The sequence below is a fragment of the Pithys albifrons genome, chromosome 4 (genome assembly GCF_047495875.1).
Source record: "Pithys albifrons albifrons isolate INPA30051 chromosome 4, PitAlb_v1, whole genome shotgun sequence".
Taxonomy (NCBI): domain Eukaryota; kingdom Metazoa; phylum Chordata; class Aves; order Passeriformes; family Thamnophilidae; genus Pithys; species Pithys albifrons.
Genome location: NC_092461.1, coordinates 8778396 through 8793514, shown reverse-complemented (window position 1 = coordinate 8793514; position 15119 = coordinate 8778396). Strand labels below are relative to the sequence as shown.

General features: G+C 39.7%; 1 protein-coding gene across 1 annotated transcript in view; it reads left to right on the top strand.

The window, feature by feature from the left end:
• GMDS (GDP-mannose 4,6-dehydratase) overlaps window positions 1-15119 on the top strand; it is a 409845-nt gene that overhangs the window by 330558 nt on the left and 64168 nt on the right. The window contains exon 9 of the mRNA XM_071553354.1: window positions 6677-6773. Coding sequence (XP_071409455.1) covers window positions 6677-6773 — 97 coding nt within the window. The remainder of the gene's footprint in view (window positions 1-6676; window positions 6774-15119) is intronic.

The window sequence follows — 15119 nt, the reverse complement described above, 5'->3', positions numbered from 1 at the left end:
TTGAAATTGCACTAGATGTGAAATACTTCTCAGGATTTTGAAAGTTTTGTTAAGGACCTCCACAGTTTTTCTGGGTGTCAGCCTGACCCATGCTTTTGCAGCACAGACACACACACACACACAGACACACACACAGACACACACAGACACACACAGACACAGACACACAGACACACAGACACACACACACACACACACACTCACTCTCTTGGCCCTTGCTGGCTTCTTGGCCAGCTGGCTGTTCACCTCTCACATTCTTTCAGACACCCAATGCCTTTCCACTCCCACCTCTTCTAGTTTGAATATATCTTCTTCAGAGAGTAACCTGGCAGCAAAATCCTCTCTTTTAGCATTGTGGGACTCCACTGCTGAGCCCCATTGATGTGTTACTTTAAAATTTATGAGGCATCTAAGAACCAGAGCACCAGAGTGCAATTTTTAAACAAGTTCCTGCAAGGACAGCTGCTTTCTTCCTTTCTCCCTTCTTCAAAGTTCTGTGGAGTTGTTTGGGGTTCGAGAGGTCTTTTTGCAGGGTTGCAGGTGTTGCAAAATTTTGCAACCTCAAAAACTTATCTGGGAGATTTCCAATACCTCTTCCAGTGCTGTAAGTGGTGGTACAGCCTCCCAGTGTTGCTGTACAATCCACCTTTCAAAAGTGATGGAATGGTGGAGTAAATGGTCAGGATGGATGTTATGGCAAAAAACAGTTGGCAGAGCTCATACTACATCTGAGGATACTGGGCACATGTGCCGGGACTCTTAACCAGTTGTACTTTGAGCTTTGTTGGGGCAAGTTGCAAACATAAAATCTTAGATGTCACATCATGATATTGCAGTAGAGAATATGAAGAAAAACAATCCTGGCTTTTCATCAACCAACTGAAAATATGAATTTTATTTTTTTAGGTTATTTTTGCCTTCCTGACAATTCACATTATCTTGTACAGCTGAAAATCCAGGACACTCTAAAAAGTCTTTCCAAGAACATAACATAATATTCTGTTCTAGCCAGTCATTAGCACATGTCAGGACTATGTCTTCTAGCCAAAATAAGAGAGAGAAATTTTACTACATTTTTGTAACTAATGAAATGTACAGCTGCAATAAGACTGATTCTCTCTCTGAAATGGACTGTAAAGTGTACACAGAATTTTATCTACCTTGTGTGGGTTTTTTCTTCTAACATTTCTTTTTCAAGGGAGAAATTTTGAACTGTATTTATACAGTCCGCTGAATCATTCAAATTCAGTCCTTTGCACTAACAGGAAAGCCTCAGAGCTACAAATATTTTCCCCTGTAAGGATTACATTTTTTTCTTTTACTTTCCCTTCTACTTATTACTAATTAAGTAGTACTTGGGGGAAACACTTCCCGCCTATAATTTGAACTACAGCAGGGTAAACGAAACAGGCAAATGCTTGTCTTGACTAATTTTCTGTCATTAATCTTATTAAATTAGAACAGGATTGCAAAGATAGCCTGAAACCACTACAGCACTCAGAGTCCTTTGCAGACTGCTACAAAGATTGTTGTCTGCAAATGTGGAAAGTAAAAAAAAAAAAAAAGAAAAAGAAAAAACTGTTCAAGCTGCAGAAAGATTTATTGTAGGGTTTATTAATAAAAAAATACATGCACATTTGTTACAGAAATATTCATTGCTTCCAGGACCAGAATTAATTCAGAAAAAATGATTATTTTACTCCAGTCATTTGGCTCTACATTCAAATTTTATCTGAACTAACTTTCTAGTTGGTCTTATAAAAGATTGCCCTAAAAAGGGGAAGTTTGCAGATAAGCTTTGAGGTCTGATGAGTATAAGGTCTAACAAGGTGAACTAACAGAAGTGGAGCAGTGGCCTCTTCAGTGACAGTGAAGGTTGAACTGAGATTGAACTGAGGGAGGAGGGTTTTTCTGGTTTGTTTGTTGGTTCAGTTTTTATTTTTGCCTTAAAGTGGAAGACTGGGTTACAGAAACACAAGATTTGAAGGATTGCTGTAAGAATGGTAAGCCAACAATATGTTAATAATGGTGCAGAAGAGGAGCCATCAGAAGTCATCAGCAAAACAGCTGCTATTTCCAGTCTGGTTTGCCCACCAAAAATTCAAGGCTCCTTGCTTGGAACTGTACCAGTTTTGTCACCATTCTTGATATAGAGTATATATTTTAGGGGGCATTTAACACACCTCAACTGGATAATTAACTCTTCAAGTTGGGTAGCCTTTCTTTTCTTTTTTATTGATACAAGATATTAACTGTTGGCAGACCCAATAACAGTTTCAGAATTCAAATAAAGGCTTGAAGACTGTAACAATCTAATCATCTGATTTCATACTTCATAACAGGCCGGAGAGTTTCTCCTATAGGAAGACTGGGTAAGAATGAAATGTAGTGTTTCATGGGAAATTCCATATTCCTCACCTGCAAAATTAAATTATTTTTCACAAATGCAATTTTGAAAAAAAAATCTGATTTCAGGTCAATTGGACATCCATTTAGAGAAAGAATAACTTAAACAAAATTTTTAAAGCCATTCAGAAAGAAAAAAAATTCTTTTCTGAAAATGTCACACCATCTCTTTTAGATATTTTTAATATAATTTTGTTGCAAGTTGACACTAATGGAACTTATTTAAATCTAAAACTTTTCTCTCCATAATGCTTTGATTTTGAAAGAAATATTAATATTGTTTCAGAATACATCTTTTCAACACCAACTTTCACAAATTGGAGTAAAGGATAGAGCTTCAAAAGTATTCCAATGTATTCTAGCATGTATTCTTTTCTAAAGTCTTGTAATATAGGGAGTCATTATTTAGATTTTTGAAATTTGAGCTTGACAATGTTTGGACTATAACAACTAAAGCATTGCTATAACTGTGTTTGTCTGGTAAAAAAAAACATTGAAGACCTGATTCATCAGAGCTTTTGAAAAAAAAATATTAAGGACATTCCTTTATGGTAACATACTTTTTATTTAAGCACAAAGTCATGGTTATGCAATCCCTATATCCTTGATGACTTTGATGCATCAGAGCTGCTGGTGAGGTTGGTGGTTGAGTTGATGGCAAAGGAACATAATGAAGAGTCATACTTGAAATTTTCCTACAAAAGATTACTTGCAAAAATATTAATGGTCTGTTATATGGTGTCAGTTTTGCAGTTCATAAAGTGCCAGGACAGAATGAAGTGCTTTGGCTTAATTTTGCAGCAGAAATCAGGTCACAGATCTGAGAAATCTACACAAATGGTGTATCATATTACATGTGCAGGAAGAGCAAAATTTTCCTAAATGTTTTTTACTTAATTTATTGTCAATTTTTAAATGTAAAAGTATTTTCTATTGGCATATATTTGATTTTAAAGGTGTACATGATTGTTTCATTTTCCATAAAGAGGCTGAGCAGCTGTAGCTGCTAGTGGGTTTGAATATTTTTCTAAATGCCATCAGATCTGTTTCTATGTAAAGATCAAAGAAGATGAAATGCATATACTTGTTAAGTTTATCTGTGCTTCTCTGAATGACTTCATTTTTACTTTATGTCTTCACCACCACAGAAATATATGTATGTTGCCTTGTTTGCTCAATTACAGCTGTTCAGGTCATTTGGTTCATTGCAGTGCTATTCCCACCCCTCCTCAATTATCTTGGCTCCCCTGTTTCTTTCCCTGCCCACCTTACACTCCAACAGGTGGGTACCCCAGCTTTTCATCCTTACAAAATCCTCTGTATCTGTGGATGTTTTTGTAATTTCAAGCTTCCTCTCTTACTGAATAGTTATAGGAAATGAAAAATAATTGGAATGTCTGAAGTTGTAAAGCAAAAGGAACATTTGTCACCACTGCTAATTAGTATTATAACAGTAGTGATCTCCAGATATGGAATTGGCCTTGAAGTAAGTCCCTCTGTAAATCCAGAATTTAAAAGCTCTTTAGGTGAAGAACTTTTCAAGCAAGTAAACTTGCACATGCATTTGAAGTGTGACTAAGTTGGTTTTATGGGAAGTTTGGTGGTCATTGATAGCAGTGGTATTCACCAGAGTTGACTATTGATGATTGTTTTAAGCAATCCCAAAGCAAAGTGTAGATGCAAAGGGAATCAAACCTACTTTGTCAATAGCAAGTGCAGAAGGTTCTGGGCTATGGCTGATGCTGTAAGGTGTGACAGCAAACCCATTCTTTGCTTCAGTGAAGGGATGAAGCTACACAGTGTGGGGCAGGCAATGGCCTTGCTGTAGAGGCTCATTGCCTGCAGCCTCTAGGACCAGCATTTTGTGAAAAGCCTACCCTAGGCCTGCCTGGTGGCAGAATCCACTCCGTATCCTCTATAAATTTACTCTAACCTGATTAACCAAACTTTCTTTAGTGTTTCCCTAAGCCACACAAGACTGTTTCCTTGCCTGTGTGGGCATTGGCCCTAAGGAGCAGAAATCTGGGTAGTCTGTGGCTGAAGCTCCCTAAAACCACAGCAACACGAGGGTTCCCCGTGCCTCTTCCACCATGCTTACGCTTCAGGATAACTTGGCAGAACGTCTTCCAGTCAACAACTCTGACTGCAATTTGACAATAAATTAAGGAGAATTTTAGTGGGTTTTTGTTTGGTTGGTTGGGTTTTGTTTCCTTGTGATGAGAGAAAGGGGAGGGAGAGTTGGTTTGTGAAATGGGTGTCTTGGTGCTGGTGTCAGGCTGGCCCCTGTGCAGTCCATTTTGTCAGCAGTATGGTGTCCCCAGCTGTGAGCATCGAGGTGCCAAGAGTAATTAGAAGTGCAGCTATCAAAAATGACTTTGTTCACAATGTACCTTTTTTTTAAACTTGTGAACTTTTCACATTACTGGGCTAAACAGAATGGGTGGAGATTTCTTCTTAAGCTGTTTCTATTGTTATATAACTTTGATAGCAACATTAAGTGAGTCTTTACTGGCTCGGCTGAGCCTTCTGGAGCCTGTTGGGTGTTAAATGGGGTTCTCTGCTCAGTGACCTCCAACAACTGACGTCTCCTGATCTAAGCCCTTCCTGTTGTTTTACTGGTGACGGTTAGTTTTCTATTAAGCTCATTTGAGTCCTGCACATTTTTACCCTCTGCCCTTTAAAGGGAGGGACTAATGTTAGTTTTGGCTTCTGAATGAAAACTTTGCAGTTCAGGCTTACAACAGAGCAACTGCAAAAGAGAAAGAAAGAAAATTTAAATTGTAAATCATCTTTAGCATCATGGCATGACTTCACTGTCATTATTATCTGTTGGAAATTATTTCAGTGTGAAGTGTTCCCAAAGTCAAGCATCCTACAGGCTTTGCTAGTCATTCAAAAGACATGAGTTGTGCTTTAAAAATTTTGGGATTTAAAAACTAGTAATAATGCATAGTTGGTATTTCCTTCTGCCTTTCAGTGTTTTAACTTTCATGGGTATACAGAGGTCACATCTTCAGACTTTTTTCCTTAGCCCTCAGGGCTAGAAACTCAAAAATGAAGGCTGAGATTGACAAAGAATTACATTCTTCTAGGAGCTTCGGGGGTGGGGAGTAGGGGAGTGGGTCAGGGGAGAAAGGAGAAATTAAGTCTTTGACACAATCACAAGAGCTGGCAGAACAATTAGCAAGTGGGAGGCAAAGGTGTTTTCTTTCCTTGCTGGTGACTGAGGCTGGATAGTCTAAATCATAGTGCTGATTTATATTAGGCAGATTTTACTTAAATTAAAAAAAAATCAAATTTTAGCATCATGTTTTTATGCCAAGCTGCTTCAGAGCCGCATGGTATATACTTAGAGGGAAAAAGCAAAGAGAAGATAGAATTTCAATTATAACTCTGGCATTTGTACATTCAGTAGATTGGGTTTGATGTACTGCTGTCCATTCCTACATGTGTCATCTGAAGCATTTATTTTGAGCGGGAGCATTGTCCTCAGGCTTCCAGGCTGCAGGCTGAGCTCCCAAAAGGCAGAGCTAGTCACCCACCAAATCATTCCCCTTCTCCTGCTCCTGAAATTTTAGGCCAGGGCAGACTCTAAGAGAATAGTTCACAACGCAACCAGATCACATAAATTGCAGCAAATTGCAGGCTGTTCAACCCATATGAAACTAATTTGGACAAAGTAGCTGGCTTTCAGCTCACAGGTAGTAAGTAGTGTTTACAATACTTGTATGTGGAGTGCCCTGTTGAAGAAGGACTGAAAACCCAAGAACTGTTTTTGTTTTGGTTTTTTTCTAGTTAAGCAGAAATTAAATTATGCAGCTTAATGCTATTCCAACAGACCTTCACATCTATAAAATTAACAGATTAAAGAGTTCCTGAAAGTATTGGCAAAAATACAAGAATTAAAAATATTTTAAGAAAATTACTTTGAACCAGTCCACAAATTAAAAACCTCCTTGTCATATTTATTTGCAGATACATGAGACATTCTGAAATAAGGACATTTTATTTTCCCTTAACATTGTGTTTAATTTGGAAGTCCTGTATTTTAGACCTTCCACTGAATCAAAAACCAAAACAAAGAGACTTCAAAAGCCATTGTTGCTCCATTCAAGTCTAAACTCTGCCTTTGTTCCTATAGCTAATGAGTTTATACTGTCCTGCAGGGAGAATTGACACCAGCCTCAAGTAAATGAAAGCAGGACAAATGTTGGCAAGATCAGAGCACTAAAGTAATTATGGGTTCCTTAAATGTTTATCTTCTTTACAGGTGGGAAGGGAAGAATGAAAATGAAGTGGGACGATGCAAAGAGACTGGCAAGATTCATGTGACAGTCAATCACAAGTACTACAGGCCAACTGAAGTGGTAAGAAAATGCCCTCTCTCAGCTTTGCAAATGAATAATCCAATCACTCAGCCAATAAATTGCTGCATTTGGCCAGCAGTCTGTGAAAACGGCTTAATTGCACTCCCGCTGCCAGCTTTTAGAGCTCTAAATTAGCCTGCTGGCTGGCCCCCTCACCGCCAGCTACCTGGGAAGAAACGAGCGAGCAGGCGGGAGGATGGAGCAGCCCTGTCACAGACACCCTCTCTGAGCAGGAGAGACGATGCTGTAGGGGGTAAAGCATCACATGGGAAACAAAGCAAAGCGTAAAACAATTCGTTGTTCCTTCTGGTTGTGAATGGGAATGTGGTCAGCTTTCTTCCAGCTGTGAGATCGGAAAGCAGATGAAGGTGGGCACTGATGAGCTTGATTATACAGTCCCTCCCTCTGTGTTTCATGACAATATTTCAACCATCCAGTGAGTAACCCCTGTCCAGTTTAGGACCTTTGTAACTATAGGTACTGCAAAATTCCCATTTAAGAGATGCATGTGTGCTTTGTTTTCTTGGGTGCTTTGCAGGATCCCACTCAGGAAATGGTCATTTGCAGAACACATCTTTACTCCCAGGAATGCATCTACCAGGGGTGCTAAACCAGCACATGCTGCCAGCAGGACCAGGTCACTAATCCCTGTGCTCCAATCACCTAATGAGCATGCTAGGAGAGGGGGGAAAAAAACCCCCATATTTCAGGAAGGATTACTGATTACTGGACACAGGGAACAGTAGCCCCAGTTGTGCAATGTGGCAGTGGGTGTCCCCAGGAAAGGATGCTCTTCTCTCCTGGGGGGAGTGATACCGGCCCCACCGACTGCTGACACAGCATCAGCTGTCAGGCGATGAAGAGCTGTCGATTGAAGGAATGGGGCGACAAAAGCACCTTTGTGTTCACACGGACTGCAGGGTGGGAATGAGGAGCTGCATGTGTGGAAGTGGACATGGGTTCTGAAATTGAAATTCAGAGGGGAATGGAGACTTTCATGTTACATTAAAAAGGATTGGACCTGCCTATTGGAATCAAACGCTAGGAAGTCATAAAGTGCTGTCTGTCGTTCTGTGCTGTGGTAAGGTGTCAGGATGATAAGGAGGACGGAGACAAAAGGACTTGCTAAACAGGAAAGGGACACTTGACCCAACAAGTCTCTGCTTTGTGAGACCCACTTTCCTGCTTTGTCATACCTCTTACTGACAAGCACATATTTGTTCCTCAAAATTCATGGGTAATATGCAGCTGACTGGAAGCCATCCCTGTAGCTGTAGTTCTACCTTATTCATATGCTCAGACATTTTCCAATGAAATAGTGGTGTCCATGCTTCTCTGTCCTTATTGATCTCCCTTTGGGAACACAGTTTCTGGATTTTAAATTCAGTTCACTATACGTTTGTCCATTTGGGGACAGTGCATAAGAACACATCCCTCAGGAATATTCATGTAATTTCTAGTGATTCCATACATGAGTATTGGGATGTAGTCACATATAGAGTGGAATGTGGTCTGGAAATAGCACAGTGTATAAATGCAGTAGATGTCTGATGTTTATCTGGATTTACCTGATCTGTCATAGGCCACCTTCCCTTGAATGAGGGCTCTTAATAGGGTCCCTGCTTGGTTCCTGTGGAACTCAAGAAGGCTGTGAAGTTGATCAAGCGTGATCAAGGTAGAAGCACAAAATGGGTTTTGAAGAACCTTTGTCTTAAGGAACATGCAGATAAACTGTGAGCAAACTCCTCTATGAATAAATGTGGCATCCTTTTCCTGCAATCAGTTTTCTTTTTAGAGGACCTCAGGTTGGATACCCCAAATCACTTTCTTTTTTTCTAATTCTGATTTATTTCCATTCCATGTCAAGGGCCGGCAAACTACTGTTTGTTTCATTCAGGGAATCACATCCATGCAATTCAAAATCCTAGACCAAAATCCAATCCACCCCAAGAAAGCAGGGAAAAATAATGAAATAGCTAAAACAGACTGATGGCATGTGTACCCTCCTGCCACCCACACCAATACTGATGAAGACAAGAAAGCCTCAGGTTGACATTTTGGAAGGAGGCTTAGCCAAATCAGTTAACAGGAATTCTGCTGTTGAATCCCAGCTGACACAGAAAATCTGATGCTCAGATTCTCATGTCTTACTTGGAAACATTTCTGTCTGTCTGTCTCTCTAAAATTTAACATGGTATTCTGGAAAGTGAAAACAAACATAATTTAATCTTGTTTACAGTCAGTTCTGACAGTGCCAATACATTCATTTGAAAACACATTTGTTTTCTTCAGTTAGTGATCCCTGGGGTCAAGGCCTCCCATTGAAAAGCTTAGCTGTACTGAAGAAGAAACCTTGAAATGTGAGACTGTCTTCTGGTCAAACTAAGTAGACCCTTTGAATGCCTTGGCTCTAAATCTCTTCACTCTGCTTTTGACTGCTTTGGGGCCCCTTGATATTTACTGGCCTTGGGAATTGTTCCTGCTAATGCTTCTAATGCCTGTCTCCCTTCCTTATGTCTTGCCATCTACAAGCCTATTGGTATTGTTTCTTTCGGCTTGTATCAAATTCCTATCAGTATCTTTTCTGACCCTTTTTTAATTGGTTTTGGAGACTCTAAACTGTTATAAGGATTGGGGGGAAATTATTACTTTTGCCTTTCTTAAAGTCAACAGTTTTCACAGAAGTTTCATGGCAAGTTTGCTTTTTATACTGAACTTACACAGCATTACGAAAGATGTTTTCACACATTTTACAGGCTTTTTGAGCACATAACTAGTGAAGTCATACTTTACACTGATTTTCTGCCCTAGACATGTAAAGGATATGTACAGTTTACTTGCCTGTGAAATGTAGGTAATTCAGAAATTATCTCACTAGTCTTTTCTAATTGTGTTACAATCTAAATGTTCATATTGTAGGTAGACAACCTAGTCTATACTTGGATTTAAATAATTTATTTGGTATTCACCAAAACAATGTTAAATTTAGTTTTAAATTTCTTTTAAAAATTAAAACTGAGATTCAATGAGCTGCCTCATTGAGTTAGAAACAAGCAGCCCTCCACCACACAATGTCATAGGCATCACATCTCTCAACCCCTGAAGTTGGGCAATTTTTACAGATTCATGGTCTGTCTAATTTTCTTATCTTTCAGCAGGAAAATTACTATTAATTTGTATGCATAAATTTCCTCCCAAGAATTGCACAATTGCTTCTAATTAAATTTTGCCCAATAAGGTGTTTGAGTAAAAATGTGAGTATTATTTTTGCATGGCAGATATTAAGCTAACAGTTTTATAGGAGCTTGCTTCATTCATTGCCCCTTCCTGCAACAATGACTAACTCCAGGTCTCCCTGGTCTGTCCTGTCATCACAGAACTTAGATGTATATATCTCTCAGTTAGGAGTTTGTATTACTTTTTTGAAAAGGAAGAGAAAAGAAACCTTTCAACTGTATATAAGTGTTGTTTTTTCTTTGAGTCTAATGTTCTACATGTGTTACAGAGAATTCTTCCCCTTTCCTCTCACCTGCATCTGCTGTTTTCCTCCAGATTGCCTAGTGTAGGAACTGCAGGTTGTATCCATACATCACATTTGTTGTGGGCTGGCATGTCTGTAACTCTGAGGATGCACATACATCATCAATGCAAATTTTATCCCTTTAAGCAAGCCCTGGAAACTGTGTCACAATGTGATGCTAATATTTAGTCATCTGGCCTCTTATTATTCCTCTTCAAAGAAAAAAGGGCATGCTAACTTACTAACTTCTTCCTTTTGTTATATGCCTTAAGTAATTAAGAATTTTTCTCGCAATCCATTCTAGTACTGATATAAATGAAATATATATACATACATATATAAGATTTCTCAAGTTTTCTGTGAGTTGCTTATACTAAACTTTGTGTCTTTGCATAATTGTGTTTGGCCTCAGTTACCCTTTTCCCTCCTTGGAATTAAGCAGGACGGCTTTAAATTTCAGTCTCTTCTGATGTTTTTTTAAAAATTCAGCCCTGTTTTTCCCATGTTTCATATGATTCCAGTAAAAAATTCCTTGGGGCATATCACATTCTCCCAAAGTCAGCTTTCTTACAGTCAAAAACATTCGTGAACTTCTCTAAGTGATTCTGCCTTAAAGAGTAGAATCTAAAGAAACTATGATCACAATGCCTAAATGCCCAACATTTCTCCTTTAGTTTTCATACAAGCTTCATTTTGTACTCTTAAGTTCAGAGCTGCCCGTGACTGTGAACTGTTCAGATGTCTGCATGAGGAAACACATGCTTCCCTTCCTCAAGGACCTTTTTGCTCATCAATGTCAATATGTGGCCTGTACTAATACTCATTAAAATGAAATGGGAGTATTCAAGGAAGAATAATCTTCAGATGGTTTTCCTCTCTATTTTCTTCACTAGCAGCCAGGTAAAGAAGTTTAGGTTTGTCATAATACTGAGAGTCTTATCTGTTTGGTTTTATTTTTTCCCTGTTCTGAAAAATTATGTCAACATCTGAAAACTATTGCCTGTTGTCCTTAGTTCTCCTCCCAGCTGACTTTGCTGCTGTGTCAGATGCTGTTCCTTACTTCAAACTCAACATTATCTCTGCATTGCTTTGCCATCCTCTTTATTTTATTAGTCCCTCCTGCTAATAAAACCCGCAATAGATTTGTTTTAGTTGAGACCTTACATATCAGACATTTCAGAGGTATCTCTGAAAATATACGTGTCAAATTCAGCCAAGTAAAATAATGATTAATAGTACCTTGTTTCAGTATAGCACCTAAGCAGCACTTAGCATACTTTAAATGTTTCTCAACAAGAATATTAAAAAGGTGGGTTTTTTTTAAATAGTTTCACTGTGTTTCTGCTTCTGAAACGTGTATGGCAGAGCAGACAGACTGCACAGCTTGAGTGATATCATAAAGTGGCTGCAAAGTTAAGGGGACAGCCTGATGGCAATGTGTTCTGCTGCCACTCCTAGTAGACAAAGCCACCCCTCCACAGGTAGCTTTCTAGTTATTTTATCTCACCCTAGTTTTGTTCACCCTAGTTCTTCCTTAGAAGATAGCAAGATCATTATTGCTATCACTTTTTCCTCTCAATATGTCACCAAACCGGAGAACCTTCAGCAGCCTCATGTCAAGTCTTGCTCACTGTCTTGTTGGATCCTCTTAACAGACTCTTAGCAGAAGCCCTAGTTTACCTCCTTTCTTGTGGGAACACATACCTAATATGTCTCCCTCATACACTCCCACACACAACTCTAACTTTTTGCTTCATAACTAGCTCATTACATCAGTATTAGGCAGCCATATCCAGTAAAGGAATCCCCCTGGACACCCCTGCTCATATGCTGTGCTTCACTCATTACTTCTCTTTGCATCAGCCTGCTCCTCCTCTGCTGTGCCTCCAACAAAACATTTCTTTGGCAACTTCTACATCTGGCTCTGTTCCCCTTCTTCCTTCACCACCTCTTTCTCTGCTGTCATTCCTGAGGTTTTGAAACCAGCCATGTGTCATCTGTGACCTTCACATCTTCATTGATCTTCCTGAGAACATCAGCCTGTCTCTCTGAGTCTGCTTTCTGATCCTCTAATGCCACAACCATCTGACAAGACCAGCCAGAGGAAGAGGGTGTCCTTACCTCCTGGGGTCAAAGTTGGAGTGGTTTTGCACTTTGGGTGTTGCACCATATGTTCATTTACAAGACGAGTAGTTTTTATTTGGAAATTTTCAGACTAGCTGAAGAAATCTGTGACTGACTTTGAGCAATGCAATTTGCCATTCTGGGTGGGTAGAGATTGCAACTCCATTGAAAAGCTGCTGTCTAAAGATAAAGCTGTCATCCAGACAGAAGGGTTGCTGGTTTGAATTCATTGCTCATTTTTCTAAATGTCATTGACACATGGCAATTAGAGGCAATCTTAGATGTGACAGATCCAGGCTCAGCTCCTGAAAACAGATTTTTAAATTAAAGTTAGGTGACTAGAGGATTAAGACTGAGGGAGAGGTGAATGAGGATAGAAGGCTGTTTATCTCCTTAATTAGAAACTGCCTGATTCAGCACTGCATCCAAGCAAGTGCTTCACTTCAAGAGCATGAATACTTAAAAGGGACAGTTTCCATACTAGTAGCTAAGAGTATGCGTGTGTGCATTGTTGCATCTTAATATGAGGCAAAATAATATATCTATGATGGGAACTGAGATGGCCAGCCTGAATATCGTGGGAACTCAGGAGGTGCCAGCTGACTATTCTTTGTTTGTCTGCCCCATGGTACTTGAGTACAAGGCTTGAGAGTGGAGATGCTTAAACAGCTCAAGAGAGTTTCTTTAGCCAGGTTGTCTTAGGGTAGCTTGGCAGGCAAGAAGGAACTAGATCAAGTTCATGCTGTTTGTGGTTTTAATCAACTGCTCCTGCAGTGACATTTCCTGTCCGTAATTCTTCTCTGTCTTCCTGGCAGTGGGGGGTCTTACCACCACCTCTTCACTTATTCATGTTTATTCATGCACAGAAAAGTCTCTCTTTATCTCACCTCTTATCTCCTTGCCTCCCCCTACTCTTGGCCTGCCATTTGGCCTCCTCCTCTCCCTTGTTATCTCTCTCCCTTGTCTCACCCTCATTTTGGACCATCCCTTGTTCTCTTATCACTGCCTGTCCCATGCCTGTCCCATACAAACACTCCAGCAGATGTGGTTGCAAATGCAAAGCCTCTAAAGGGAAGTCACTGGTGGGAGAGAGCCTAGAGCAGACAAAACCCATGACAGAAGTCCAGGCTCAGACAGCACCAAAGACACATTTGTCACAACTGCTAAGTGTTCCCTCCTGCCAGCAGTCTCCACCACTACAGACTATTCCCCATTTTCTATGTGAGATCAGACACTCAATAGAGCCAAACTGTGGTTCAGACCATGTTTTGGAGTGCCCAGTGAGACTGGCAGAGTGGCTCAGCACAAATCTGTTCCCATCAGGACTTCCTGAAGACCTTGGTGTCAGAGGTGGTTGAGGTCACTTACACACCTGATTGCTGGTTCACATTCAAAAGCAGGAGCATGTCTGAAGGTCTGTCCCCCTTTTAGAAGCTGTTTATTTTATTTTACAATGGGGTTTTAAAACTCAGGCAATATGTTAACAATGCGGTTCTCATTTTGACTGCATTTCCCACCTCTTTGTAACCTTTTCTTTTAAGTGTTTTGTGCCAATTCAACCCTTGCAATGGTTTTAGAATGGCAGCACAGGACTGTAAATGACATGATTTATATGAAAATAAAAATGGCTTTTGAATACAGAGGATATGAGACAGAGGTGAGGTTTCCTTCAGCAAATCTGGAATTAAGGCTACTCTCATGTCTAATTTCTTCAGCCTTAGCCAGAGCTTGCTTGCCTTCAGCTGTTTGTATTTTATTTTATGGGTGAGTGGGTGCAGAAAGGAAGATTACAGCTCCAGAGTGTTCATGTGTTTCATCCAAGAAGTCTTGATATGGTTTTAGTGTTGGTAAAAGCAATTTCTGCTGGTTTTGAGTCAGCAGATGCCTTGACATTGGCCTTTTCAGCATGGAGTCTTCCAGTCAGTGGTTTTCTGGGGTAATAATTGTATGGAGCCTGAGTGTGCCATGACACTTAATGTTTTTCCTGCTTGAAAGATGGTACTTCAACACAGTGATTTTTGAAATCCTATGCCCACTCCTGCAAAATATTTATCATTGTTACTTTGGTGCTGCTGAAGGTGTTATGAGAGTGAGTGCAGTTGTCCCTCTGAGGGACACTCCAGGGCAGTGTGAAAGGACTATGTGGACCAGGTAAGGAGAAATGCATAAAGGTGTAGCCAGTTCTGAGGAAGGAGGATGGTTTGGGGGTTTGTCTCCAAAACATTCATTTCATGATGTATCAGTTATTTCACAGTCGAAAAATGACAATAGGCTTCTTTCAATTTCTTTTATTTCTTCAGTTATCTGAATGTTATTCTCCGAGAAAATATAGAATGTTTTAACTTCACATACAGGAAAAAAAGTCAAAAAATAGTCTGCTCAAAAAAAAAAAATTGGCTCTTCAGTTTTTCTATGGCAAGCCTAATTTGAGAGGCAGAAAGGTACTTTTCTGTGGTAGTCAGGGTTTTTTCTAGATTGATCCTAGAGGTCTTCTGTCTCTCCAAAAAAGTCTACAAGAAGTTTTCTCTTATTTCTGTCCTTCACCATTTGCAATTTCTCTCAAAAGGGCAAATGGTGGAAAGGAAGAGAAGGTTTGGAAGTGGTTGTTTAAGAAAAATAAATTTTCACTTTTCCCCTCTGTCACCTTTAGAGTCATCATTTGTAAATTAGCAATTTCATGATGGAGGCATGAAAAGGTGGGA